This window comes from Anabrus simplex, chromosome 2, assembly GCF_040414725.1.
Source record: "Anabrus simplex isolate iqAnaSimp1 chromosome 2, ASM4041472v1, whole genome shotgun sequence".
In the NCBI taxonomy this organism is placed as follows: Eukaryota; Metazoa; Arthropoda; class Insecta; order Orthoptera; family Tettigoniidae; genus Anabrus; species Anabrus simplex.
Genome location: NC_090266.1, coordinates 991423350 through 991437236, shown reverse-complemented (window position 1 = coordinate 991437236; position 13887 = coordinate 991423350). Strand labels below are relative to the sequence as shown.

Sequence of the window (13887 nt, the reverse complement as noted above, 5' to 3'; positions counted from 1 at the left end):
GATGATGTTGCAGAACACTGGAAGAAAGTTAAAACCACTTTGACAGACACAGCAGAGGAGGTACTTGGCTTCAAGAACATCAGGAGGAAAGATTGGATGACATCAAATACTTGCGAATGTATTGAGCAATGTAGGGAGCTGAAACTAAAGTTGAATATTGCAGGACACGAACCCAGAAGGTTGAACTCCAAGCGGCATACCATGCTAAAGATCGGGAAATTAAGAAGAGTGCGAAAGCAGACCGGTAAAAATGGGTATCAGACCTTGATAAATTAGCGGAGACTGCAGCAAGAGATAGAAATTTGAAAGGCTTGTATGACATCACAAGGAAACTTTCCAAGAAGAAATTTAAACAAAGTAGACCCATCAAGAACAAATAAGGAGATATGCTCACTAGTGAGGAAGCTAAGTTGAATAGATGGCGAGAACACTTCATGGAGGTGTTGAACAGAGAAAATGTAAAGGAAGATAGACAAATAGTAGAGGTGAACGAAGATTGTGAAACTGATGGTATCAACACTGAACCACCCTCAAGAAATGAGATAAAAGAAGCGATCAGCCAAATAAAGAATCGGAAGGCCCCAAGTGTGGATAATGTAGCACCTGAGCTTCTAACTGTGTACCCCGATATGGCAGCCGATCTGTTGCATCCACTGTTCACAAAAATTTGGAATATGGAAAGAATGCCAAAGGAATGGAGAGAAGTACTCCTTGTGAAATTACCAAAGAAAGGTGACATGACCAACTGTTACAATTGGAGAGGTATCACCTTGCTCTCGATTCCCAGTAAAGTGATGACACGGGTGATCCTGCACAGGATAAAAGCTAGATTAGATAACCAACTGCGCAATGAACAAGCAGGTTTCAGGAATAACCATTCATGTATAGACCAAATAAACACTCTACGAATTATTATTGAACAGTTTAATGATTACAATTCTGGTCTATATCTTCTGTTTGTGGACTTCGAGAAGGCTTTTGATTCATTGAAGAGGAACACCATGTGGAGAACGCTACAGAAGTATGGCGTACCAACTAAAATCAGCAAAAACATCAAAGAGACTTACAACGATTTCACGTGTAAAGTAATCCATGAAGGGAAGCTTTCGGAGCCTTTCTCCATAAACTCTGGTGTGCGACAGGGGTGTGTCCTATCTCCAACTATCTTACTCCTTGTTCTGGATGACATCATGAGGAAAGTTATGGAGGGAAGACAAAGAGGCATCCAATGGGGATTGGGAGATATATTGGAGGCTTTGGAGTATGTCGATGACTTATGCCTATTGACTCAAAAATATACTATGGAGGGAAAGATACAGGATCTGGAGAGAGAGGCGGGAGCAGTGGGCCTCGGGATAAATGCCCAGAAGAGAAAAGCAATGAATATCAACGTGAAGAGCAAACGGAAATTTAGAATCAGTGATGAAGACATTAAAGAATTCGAAGAGTTTACATATCTTGGCAGTGTGGTTACGCAGGATGGAGGAACAGCTGCTGATGTCAAAATGAGAATCCAAAAAGCAAATGCAGCATTCATACAACTCTATCCGATATGGAGGGCCAGAGAAATATCAATGAAAACCAAACTTCGCATTTTCCGAACACATGTAAAAACAGTACTGTTATATGGTTGTGAAACCTGGAAAGTTACCTCAGAAATTATTCATAATCTACAGGTATTCATAAACAGATGCTTAAGGAGAATTAAAGGTATTTTCTGGTCAAAAATAATTTCAAACGAAGATCTTTGGAAACAAACAGAAGAAGAGCCACATTGGCATACAAATAAAGCGGAGGAAGTGGAAATGGATTGGCCACACACTGCGGAAGCAGCAGGATGCAGTGGAGAGAAAGGCTCTGTTTTGGAACCCCCAAGGACAACGGAAGAGAGGTAGACCCAGGAAGTCATGGAGACGCAGTGTGATGGAGGAGGCAAAAGAAGAAGGGAAGACCTTTGGAGAACTCAAGACCCTGGCTCAAAATAGGATACGCTGGCGCTGCTTTGTCGAAGCCCTATACTCTGCAAAAGAGTAAAAGGAAATAAGTCAAGTAAGTCAAATCAACAGATAATTATTTTCTAACGTAGGTACACATTCTGACCGATTGTGATGTTTGTTGCACCATTTGTAACGCCGAATTTTCGTGTCCCATGGAGGGAAGAGCGACACTAAACAACATCTAAAATCAAACAAGCATAAAAATGCAGAAATTGGGGCAGCGTCATCCAAATTATGTTCATTTTCCGGCCAATTTCAGCAACAGACCGTGAACTGCACTTGGCTGCGTAGGAGTACGTCGGTTGCCTAGATAAAGAGTACTGTAATGCATTAAAACATGAGAAATCAAAGCATTATATACATAGAAGAACAACAACATAGTCCAACATGGACGAAGAGTGTAATAATTGTTTTGAAAACTGTGAAAGTTTTAATTCTGATGATTAGACTTCTCAACATCATATACACTCTCACTAAGGAAACACAGGTAAAAGCCAAAGTGGATAATGTGATGTTCTCCTCCATAAAAAGACAGGAACATAAGAACTTACCATAGCAATCATCTTGGATACATAGTAGATATGTGTGGCATACAGCCCACTGCGATATTCACGGGCAAACAACGGCATTTCTTGAGGGAACAGGGAAAGAACTGAGTACATCGGTGAGAAGGTATTCTCCGTGACGAAGATGAAGAGAGCACCTTGTACGGATTGCACACCTGTCTGAGTCTCCGGAATGGTTCCAATGTAACACAAGCCGGCCATCACAGCAATTGCCTGCAAACAAGTACGGACATTTTTTTAAAAAAAAATTGCTTTACGTCGCTCTGACACAGAAAGGTCTTGTGGCGACGATGGGATAGGAAAAGCCTAGGAGCAGAAAGGAAGCGGCCATGGCCTAAATTAAAAGAAAAGTAATGAAAGTCTTCCTATGCTTCTCAAACCTTCAGAGTCAGAAAGGAATAAGAATTGACCAAGGGAGGTCGGACAAGAGAGATGAAAGTAAGGAGCCTGGGACCAGTAGGCTAAGTCGAACCAACACCAGACTCAACTAGGGCCTCATAGCCACCAATTCTCACTCCCAAGTTAATAGCTGCTGGGGCACTCTTTTGGTCACCTCTTGCGACAGGTAGGGGATACCGCCCTACCCACTTGGAGAGTGCAATCAACTGCTCCTAAAACACTATGAAAACCGAGCGAGTTGCTGCGTGGTGTGGGTCACGTAGCTATCAGCTTGCATTCTGGAGATAGTGGGTTCGAAACCCCTGTGGGCAGCCCTGAAGATGGTTTTCTGTGTTTTCCCATTTTTACACCAAACAAATGCTGGAGCTGTATCTTAATTAAGGCCATGGTCGCATCCTTCCTACTCCTAGCCCTTTCTTACACATCATCATCATTAAGACCAATCTGTGCTGGAGCGAGACATAAATCGACAAGTTGCTTAAATTTCTTGCCAATCGATCTTTATATTTTCTTATGCTTGTATAATTGTTGGAAATTGCATCCAGGCTTCTTCTTGTGATCTACTTGCTTTAACTGCGTGCCAAAGCATTCTGTTCAGAACTTACATCTTCAGCTACACCACACCACTTTGAAACCCAGGGTCACCTATGTTACGCCAAAAACATTTATTTCTCCTCCTTTGTAAAAGCTCTGCCTCTTTTCTCATGTTGTGATAATGTGCATTTTCTTCACATAATCCATAGTAATCCATAGAGATCTTTATAATTATATTCAAGAGAATCTATTTGTGCTTTATACACTTTTCATAAAGTCCGCCATCACGTTTTCATCCTGATCTCCATCACCTTGAGTCACCGACTGGGCAGTTTCAAGAAATTCTGGTGTCCATCTCCATTCAATGAGATGAAGCTAAATTTATTCATTTGGAGATGTATCTCCTAGAGCAGGGATGGCCAACCTTTTCCGACTAGCGTGTCAATTAAGGTATTGTTTATTACTTTTTACTGCCTAGTGTGCCATCGGTTATTTTCCTTTAAAATCAGCATAAATCCCCTTCATTAGACTTTATTTGGGTATTAGATTTCATTTCATATAAATACATTCGACTGAATATTTCATGATCTTATTTTGCAAACATCACTGAAAATTACATTAAAAAATACGGGTAAATTTTAAGAATAAGATATATTTTTATTTAACCTAATATAAGTTTTTAAATATGGCCATTGAATGAATTGAGGCATACTTCTTTATTAAAGCGTGATGTTAAAATATGCTGTGTTGGTAGATTTTCGACCTATTTATTACATGTTAAAAGGATTAAAATGCCGGCCCCGTGGTGTAGGAGTAGCGTGCCTGCCTCTTATCCAGAGGCCCCGGGTTCGCTTCCCGGCCAGGTCAGGGATTTTTACCTGGACCTGAGGGCTGGTTCGAGGTCCACTCAGCCTATGTGATTAGAATTGACTAGCTATCTGACAGTGAGATAGCGGCCCCGATCTAGAAAGCCAAGAATAACGGCCGAGAGGATTCGTCGTGCTGACCACACGACACCTCGTAATCTGCAGGCCTTCGGGCTGAGCAGCGGTCGCTTGGTAGGCCAAGGCCCTTCAAGGGCTCTAGTGCCATGGGGTTTGAGGTTGAAAGGATTAAAATATGTTAGTATGTTTTGGGGCCACAGAAGTCGTGTCCGCGTGTCGACTAGTGGCACGCGTGTCATAGGTTCGCCATCCCTGTCCTAGAGAATCCACTAATGAGATGTACGTAGGTGGATCAAAAGATTAGTTGCACTAACGCGCCGCAGCAGCGCGCTGTGTGTCGCAAACGTGGGCACAGCGGAGAAAGGGACAGACACTGCCCACACGTCTGTTAGGCAGGTCTCTGTGGTGTCTAGTCTAGTATTGTGTGAACAGCGGCCAAATGCAATGGCGCGTCAACTGGACGTTCACTCCAAATATGAGGTGCGTGCGACAATCCGATTCCTATGGACCAAAAGGCAGAATTGCACGGACATTCATCGTGAAATTAGTGCTGTGTATGGGGAGCGGGCCATTTCCCGGCAAGGTATCGTGAAGTGGTGTCAGCAATTCGAAGCCGGACGCACGGATATCACGGACAACCATCGCGAAGGCAGGCCCGCAACGCCAGGACCCGTGCAAAGGTCAACAGTGTGAATGCGATCATTAGACAGAACCGGCGCATTAACTGAGAGAAATCGCGACGCAGCTGAACATGTCGTATGGCAGTGTGTTCGCCATTGTTCACGAGGACCTTGGATATCGTAAGCTGTGTTAAAGATGGGTCCCACGTCTTCTCGCCGATGAGCACAAGGGACAACGTTTCCAACCCTCCCTGGCATTTTTGCAACGCTATGCCGCAGACGGCAACGGGTTTTTGCGGCGAATCGTCACAGGCGACGAAACGTGGGTCCACCACTTCACCCCCGAAATGAAGCGAACATCAATGGAATGGGTGCATCCCTCATCACCACAACGAAAGAAGGCCAAGGTTAAACCTTCAGCCGGTAAGGTTATGGCGACAGTGTCCTGTGATATGGAGGGTTTGCTGCACGTGGAATTCATGCTGAAATGAATGACGATCAACGCGGTGTCGTATTGTCAAACGTTGCACCGGTTGCGTAAAGCGATTAAAGAGAAGCGCCGGGGGAAATTGAGTGCGGTGTGATTTTGTTGCACGATAACGCAACACCTCACAAGGCCCGCCAAACGAGAGAACTGTTGCAGCGTTTCAAGCGGGAGGTCTGGCAACATCCACCCTACAGTCCCGACCTAGCGCCATGTGACTTTCATCTGTTCGGTAATCTCAAAACGGAGCTCGGTGGTCGACGTGTCCAGACCGATGAGTAGGTGAAGACCACTGTCTCCGAGTGGTTGCAGAACGCTGGAGGAAATTTCTATGCATCCGGCATCGACAAGTTGGTTGTGCGTTCGCAGAAATATTTTGAGTCTCTTGGAAACTATGTAGAAAAGTGACGTTACAGTGTATGTCGTTATAGTCGTGTTGCTGTTGTATAGGTGGTGTAATAAATAGCCATAACTGGAAAGTGCAACTTATTTTATGATCTGTCCTCGTGTCTCAAGGGGGCAAAGATCACTGCTGAGACAAAGCGTTTTTATTAATCGACATTTGAGATATATCTCAGTATTTATGAGACATGAGATAGATCTCAGGTTTACTCGTACCACACCATAGAGGAGGAGCAGGCGGTTTTTATTAGGGGATGCAGAAGCAAGACTACATCTACACAATAAGGACAACAATAGAGAATCGCATTGCTAAGAACCAGGACCTCCATCTCTCTTTTCTTGATCTGAAACCTGCATTCTTGTTTGCATACCAAGGCAGTTCATATGGGAAGTTCTGGCAGCGAAGAGGTTACTAGTCAGGCTGCTGAGTGGAGTGTTTGCGAGCAACCGGTGGGAATAATTCATACGGTATAATGTCAGGAGAATTCCCTGTAGAGGAAGGAATCAAACAGCATGATAGGCTCAGCACACTACTGTTCAATATCTATAAGGATGAAGTAATAAAACTATGTATAGTAAGCTCCAAACTCACAGAATAATGTTGTGCATGCAGAGATTTCGACTTGTCAATCTACAAGGATTGCTTCCTACAGATGGTCTACTGTTAGTTGATACACCACAAAGACTTCACTCGGCAGCAGTGGAAAGGTACGAACAATTGAAGAGGAAGAGAGTGGTAGTGAATACAAATAAAATCAAAGTAATGTTGGTCTCAGAACAGGACAGCCAGAAAGACCAACTTAAGATATCTGTGATGGAAGACCTCTTGAGGAAGTATAAACTTTGGGAATATCTAGGCACTAGTTATTGATTGAAAAAAAAGAACAAGGAGTGCGAAATAGAACTAACTAAAAAGTGGTATCAGTTTACAACTAAATAAATAATATTTTATTAGTAAAGACTGAATAGGAATTAAAACAAAAATGGAAATCTACAGTACAGTCAGTGTCCCTATTACGCTGTATGGTATGGAGAGTCTAGCACTACAATACAAATGCTTGAGTAAGATCACTGACAAAGGAATGTGGTTTCTAAGGTAAGCTATAGGTAAGACTAGATGATACGGAGTCCAAAAACAGGCTCGACAGCAGAAAGCGAAGAGTGTGATGGCCGAGGAACATCAGTAGAAGTGGACGGACATGTTAGCAGAATGCAGGTATTTGAAATGCGAGAGAAAAGAAGTGCTGGTCGGTGAAGATCTCACATCTCATGGGATGATAAGATTGAGAGAATACTAGGACACAAGTATGGGAAAATAGTCAGTGGTGGAAATATAGAGATTGTGCGAGAATATATCTGAGTGGCAGAAATGGACAAAAGGAAGTTACCCCGAACCTTGAAGATGAAATAAGTGAATTGAAGAGAAAGAAAAGAAAGATTTTTTTATGGCACCACTATGGTCTGTAAAAGCGAGCTGGATTGACAGTGCACTGTTGTTACAGGTACTAATCTATGGTCATAAGGTACATAACAGAAGTTATTACAGTCGCAATGCCTGTATGACAAATGATTTCCTGGCAGAAGAACACCGACAGCCAATACATTCCGGAACCTTGAACGACGCTTTTGTCCACCTGAGGCACATGGAAGGAAATCTCCTACTAGAGATACTCCCATAACATCTAGAAGTTCTCTTAGATGCTGTCTGGAATGTACCTCATACTGGTACACAGGCACCTGTAAAACAGACGAAGAGCAGCTGGTCGGTTGTTGTGCAAATATTACCTAACAACATATTTCTTCTGCACCGTCTGTGATTACATCAGAAGCTTCAAAATCTAACTTGGATGTTTGGGGAATATTTTTTCAATGGATTTTACACAAAATGGACAGTGACGTAGCCTTTTTATTTTATTTTCATCAACAGCCCTCTCTTTGGAAGGATCACGATTTCACGAAAATCACGCTACCTAACATCCAATACAAAAGGACCTCTACAGGGCCGAAAAAATTCTATTCTTTGGATGTTTCCATATCAGGTCCAGAGTAACAAACAGTAAAAGAAAAGGTACCGTACTGCCTGGGATTTGAACCTGCTTCTGCATGGCTAGGACGAGACCTGGCAATCAGTAATAAGTTTGCTGTTTTCATGGGCGTCTGCTGATAGGCTTAATGTATGTTTCTTGTTCTAACACACTGCAAGTGTTGGAGTTGCAGCTGCGATCGTTTCATAAATTTGTTATGGTGTCTATAATTGAATTACCATTGGCTCTAACGATATTGTCCCGTTTAAGCCCAAAGATTTAATTGCACTAATCCTTAATAGGAACAGCGACCGATATAATTTAGGTTGTCTATAAATTGCAGGTTGCATAATATAAAATTGTAAGGGCCTGGCAGACCACTCTGTATAATGGTGCTCTAAGTATTTTATTTATATTTTAGTAACATAATTTCATATTTGTTAGGAGTAACATCGAAAACTACACCAATAATCACTTTGTGCCCTATTTCTGAACTATCAATTAAGACTGAAAAGTCAAGTATTTAAATTCTGAAACAATTGGGAACAGCCGACAGAATTCGGCTACCAGAGTTGCCGAAGTTATAAAGCTGAATAGTGCGATAGCTGTCATTAAGACCCACCCCTTTACAAACGTTAAAGAATATTGTTAGACGACAAAATTGCTACCTCTGCTGATTGGAAGATTTAAGAAGTAACTTTTGAATATTTGCGTTGTGATTCGTTCAATTTTTCTTTTGGTAGGATGTTTTCAAGTCAGTAGGTCTACAGCAGAGATGTCTATTGTGTATAAATATCTAATGAAAAAATGGCTCTAGAAATTTTTCTTCCGGTAATAAAACGTCTAAGGCAAAAATATCTAATAAACATCAAGTCCAACATAATATATGGTATAAAGGAAAAAGTCTATATAAAGAGTGTAGTTTTTAAAAGTAAAGAAATAAACATAAAGGAAATAATGGAATTAGTTTGATACTGGTGATAATGACATAAATTACTTTCCTCGGTAACAATACTGATTGTAGGTTTTATACAAATTTTCATGTCACTATTATGTCCTATCCTAAGGAGTAGACAGGCTGGAGCTTGGGAGCATATTAGGAATGATTCACCACGTTAAATTTTACCATTTAAACTATTAGAAAATCTTGATTAATCTATATTAAGAACTGAAAGCTCACAAACATTATGATGTTTAGGATCAACCTCCATCGTACACTATTTTCAATACTTTTTTTACAAGTCACTTAGCTCTGCAGTTGAAGGCTTCCTTGTTTTTTCTTTTTCTCTTGTCTCTTGTATACTCCTCTGGGAATCCTTCAATAGGTGGGTGTAGACATCTGGGCTGAAACACAGACCTCTCTATTGGCGCACTCTCGAAAGATAAAACCTGTCCTCTTCCTCTCAAATGTGTAACTGATGTCTTCTTACAACGTCCTCCTTAACTAAGTCTTTCACTCTGAAAGACTTTTCTCTGGAGATTCTCTCATTTACTAAGGGCTCACTTAGTGCTGATTAATGTCCTGACAAGAATTCTCTGATCTAGTCCCTCTTGGAATGCCTGGCAAATCTTTCCACTGTGTCTCCAGATGGGTTTTTTTATGCATCTTCAAAATCTTCTGGAAGTTTTCACTTGCTTACCAAACAACCACCCCTCTCTCATGTGCCACTGATGTGTTGATCTCTAATTGATCCACGAAATTCCGCTACTCCTCTCGGATATTTGTGCATATTTTGATCTAATGTTCTAGAAGGAAATCTTTCACAACGTCGCCACCCTTACTATGTTTCTACACAAGGGCCTATGTGACTAGTAGCTCATTATTATGAATTTATCTCTACACGGAGCCCCAAAATTTGGTCGAAAATATCTTTCAGCGTGCCACGATGTCTTGAATTTAGCACACTAACACTCCCACTGGACTCCCTGGCTGTTTCTTAAGGAAACTTAACTTCTCACACCTTTCTATGAACTTAACATTATACTTTCATTATATTATCATGGTTACCGTTGCACTAACACTTGGATTGTGCTGTCTATTAATGCTGTGTTTAGTTTCAGATTCCTTTATTTAATTATATCTTAGGATTTTTGTCTGGGACATCGTGGATTCAATCCTTCTTCGAGTGCATTCGCTCCAGGTACACGGACGGGCGTGTCGTGGTCGCAGACCACATTGAAATACAAAAACGAAAATTAATTTAATAACTAAGGATTGCCAGTTTGCTAGTGTAAAACAAAAAAGAATGAATTAATGTATTGTAAATTTCAGTGATAATGAAGGCCATTCACTCTGCACAATATTTTCATCAGGTCATCAATGTGGTATTATGTAGATGATACTGTAGTTCATTTGATCTTATTTTATTGAGCATTATCACAAACATAGAAAGAGACAGAGACGAGAGATTTTCACATTAGACATTAGTGTGGTAGCCATTTTCACGATTAGCTGTATAAAAGCATTAGACGTTGTCTTCGTTGACATTTTTGTGAATAGACCTTATAAATTGGATTTTTTTTACTTAGACCTACTGACTGGGGAGTGGTGGGATTAATTACTTTAAACATTTCCACAGAAATACAATTTATGCAGAAACATCTCTGATTACCAGTAACTTAAAGTACATTTACTCAAATATGTGACTCTTGAAGTATAGAGAGGCCCAGGCGTAGCCGCATAGTCACACACCCGCTCCCTACCGATATTGGCCTTCTAACGAAGTCAACAATCGCTCACTCTTGGCAGGTAGAGTAAATGCTCTGAATAGTGTAGAGTCGGCGAGCTTTGTGTTTAGGTTGCTCTTTTTCTTTTGGACATCGATATAATCCACACGAGAATGACATGAGCCATCATTTGAAAAATTACGGGAGATGTTCGCAGTTCATTTTCATTGCAGTGAGACATCTTGACAATAGCACAACATTGTGATATAATTAAAGGAAAGCAAAAGACACACAAATATCTCATATTAATAAGCTTTTTGATTAAGAGAAAGTCAGGAATCTCTCCCGGGGACATCGTGGAATCCGGTAGAAATTTCTCCCCTGGGACCAACCTATGAATTCATCACCGATAGAAGTTTTCTTTGAGATAAATGAAATGCCATCACTCAAAATATTTGCAACTTGATACAGAATTCAAGATCCTCATGATTCAATAATACTGTAAGAATGGCATTTCAAAAAATTAAGATTAGAATATAGAGAGCTGCTCATAAAACAGAAATGAAACATGACAACGTAAATAATAAGGAATTGAAGCTAATTTGGAGCAAAAGAAGGTAAAAAGTTAAGGCAGGCCCTAACTGAGTTCATTGTGGTTTTAATCGAACTAGCGAAGAGAGAGGTTGTGATTGATTGAGTGTATGTGCTGAGCAAGGAATATGGGGAATGCTGTTTAACAGTATCGGGTGACCAGGTCGGTGGCACGGATGTGTGAAGTGTGAGCATATGGCAACAATACGGCTTGGAGTTATCTTTGATGGCGGCAACAGTGGTGGCTGTACTAATTGTAATAGGAGGTGTTGAGTTGAATCCTGGTTCCGGACCAGTGGGATCAATTGTCTGTAAAGAGATGGAGAAGATAAACGAAATAGTCAGTGAGGTTTGACAGGCGGAACAAACTGCAGACTTTATTCGGCCGGACTGTGTGTCTCAGACGAATGAGGTGCTGGCCCAAACTTCGCAGGTTCGATACTGGCTCTGTCCGGTGGTATTTGAGGGTGCTCAAATACGTCAGCCTCATGTCATTAGATTTACCGGCACGTAAAAGAAGTCCTGCAGGAAAAAATACGGCACCTCGGCGTCTCCAAAAACCGTGCAAGCAGTTAGTGGGATGTAAAATATTCTTCTTCTTCTTCTTCTTCTTAGACCTTATCTAGGACCAATATAATGAAATGAAGGAGATAAAAGGATGTGTGAAAGAGGGTCTGAGAATAATAACAGATGGGGTTTTGCAGAATACTGGTGAATTATGATGCAAGTGTAATAGACCAGTATAACTTGGAAACAATTCTGTAACCCATGGGTAAGTAATGAAAATATCGAGCTCGATTATTATTATTATTATTATTATTATTATTATTATTATTATTATTATTATTATTATTATTATTATTATTATTATTATTATATACATAGTTATGTACGGACTATATTTGGTATAAATCATGGTCGTAACAAAACATATGGGGTTATGTCACGACACGTCTGCTGTATGTGTATTAATATGAGTTTATTTAGTGTGAGAACATGTAATAAATAGTATATAATTTATTACAACCTATAAATATGATGTATACATCCAGCATAATTTTATGCAACACATGGTAACAGTCCGGAACAACGTACCTTTGGCACTAGAGAGTTACAGGAAATTCCATTCATTGTAAATAGGTTATTGGAGAGACTGGAAATTATGAGAAAACATGTTGTGTCATACTCTTCTAGAAGCCTGGCCAGGCAATGTATGTAAAGAGGTAGTCTTGGGAGTTGAAGTGAGAGTTGTTTTAGCGAGAGTTGTGAGTGCAGGTCGTTAATCAAGTATGTGAATTCAGGTTGTGATTATGTTGCGTTGGTAGTTGGTTGACATGCAAGTGTTGCAGTCTTCTTCTTCCCCTTCTTAGCGGTGTTTTGTCAAGATGGAAGTCTATTATTGTGTGTATATAATTTGTAAATAAAACAGTGTACACAATTGACAGCATTTCGTGTGTGTGTCTTTGTGGTGACAATAATTAAAATTACTGAAAGCCAAAGTAAAGGGTTTACAGGAAGAGTTAAGACATGTAAAGCAGCAAGAAAATATGGTGATCCAGAAGCCAGGAGCAAACATAGTTTTATCTGCTGAGTACCTGAGAGTTAAAATGAAAATTTAAACAATACAGTGAATAAGGTCATGGACGTTATACAAAACTGTATGAAGTTACACTGCAGTGAAGTGGACATAGATGACGTGCCAGAGTGGGGAGAGTGAATGGAAAGTGACCAATTAAAGTCAAGTTATTATTGACTTTGATGGCAATGAAGTTTGAAGGAACATTAGGAAGTTAGAAGGAGAAAAATTATGGGTGAAAAGGGGTATGGACAAAGATACCATCTTGGAGTAGAGGATTCTGCAAGAAATTCAGGACTCAAGATGTACATACATAGTTGGTGATGGCAATTGCTGGAGAGCTTGGACACCAATGCAGCTAAAGGAAATGGATCATCAGCAACAGCACCAGTGAAGTATAACACGACAGATGAAGGAATGTGCAGGGTTGCTACGAGTAAGGATAATGCTTGTGCAGCATCTTGTGAAACTATAGATGGTAGAGAGGTTCAGTGCACTGAATGGTTGGCGAAAGGAAGTGGACAGACAGCCGAACTTGAAGAAGTCGTGGATGTCGGAGTGACTGACTGCCAGTTCGAGTCACGTTCAGGATCCAGCAGAGGGACAGAAGACCGGAGGAGAGAAATAGAGGCCAGAGGTAAAAGTTTCAGTTTAAAAAAATTCTGGTCCAGAAAGTGTAAGTCACATGAGGACAACATGGACAAAGAAATTATTGGTTCACCAGAAGGCAGTATATTAGAAGTAGAGAAAGCCAGGGTTACCAATAAGTAAGGCTACCAACCTGACAGAGTGTCAAAATAAATAGAATGGAGGCTAGGATGTGTGAATATAAGGGGATTTTTTAACAAGATAGGAAACAAAGCGTTGGAACAATTAATGACCGAAATGGACATTATTTCCTTTGTGGAGAGTTCGACTGCACCAGGATTTGAAGTCCATGTGGATGATTTTAAATATATAGCAAGACAAGAGATAGGAGGACTTGTATAGGGAGATAACCTGGTGGAAAACTGACCTTAATAAGGGACGATATAGGGAAAAAATCAAACTCATAGATACAGAAATAAAATAAGTTCTTCGGAT

General features: G+C 40.6%; 1 protein-coding gene across 1 annotated transcript in view; it reads right to left on the bottom strand.

Moving 5' to 3' along the window:
• st (scarlet) overlaps positions 1–13887 on the bottom strand; it is a 580386-nt gene that overhangs the window by 24168 nt on the left and 542331 nt on the right. The window contains exon 10 of the mRNA XM_067141853.2: positions 2549–2776. Within this exon, the coding sequence (XP_066997954.2) occupies positions 2549–2776 (228 nt within the window). The remainder of the gene's footprint in view (positions 1–2548; positions 2777–13887) is intronic.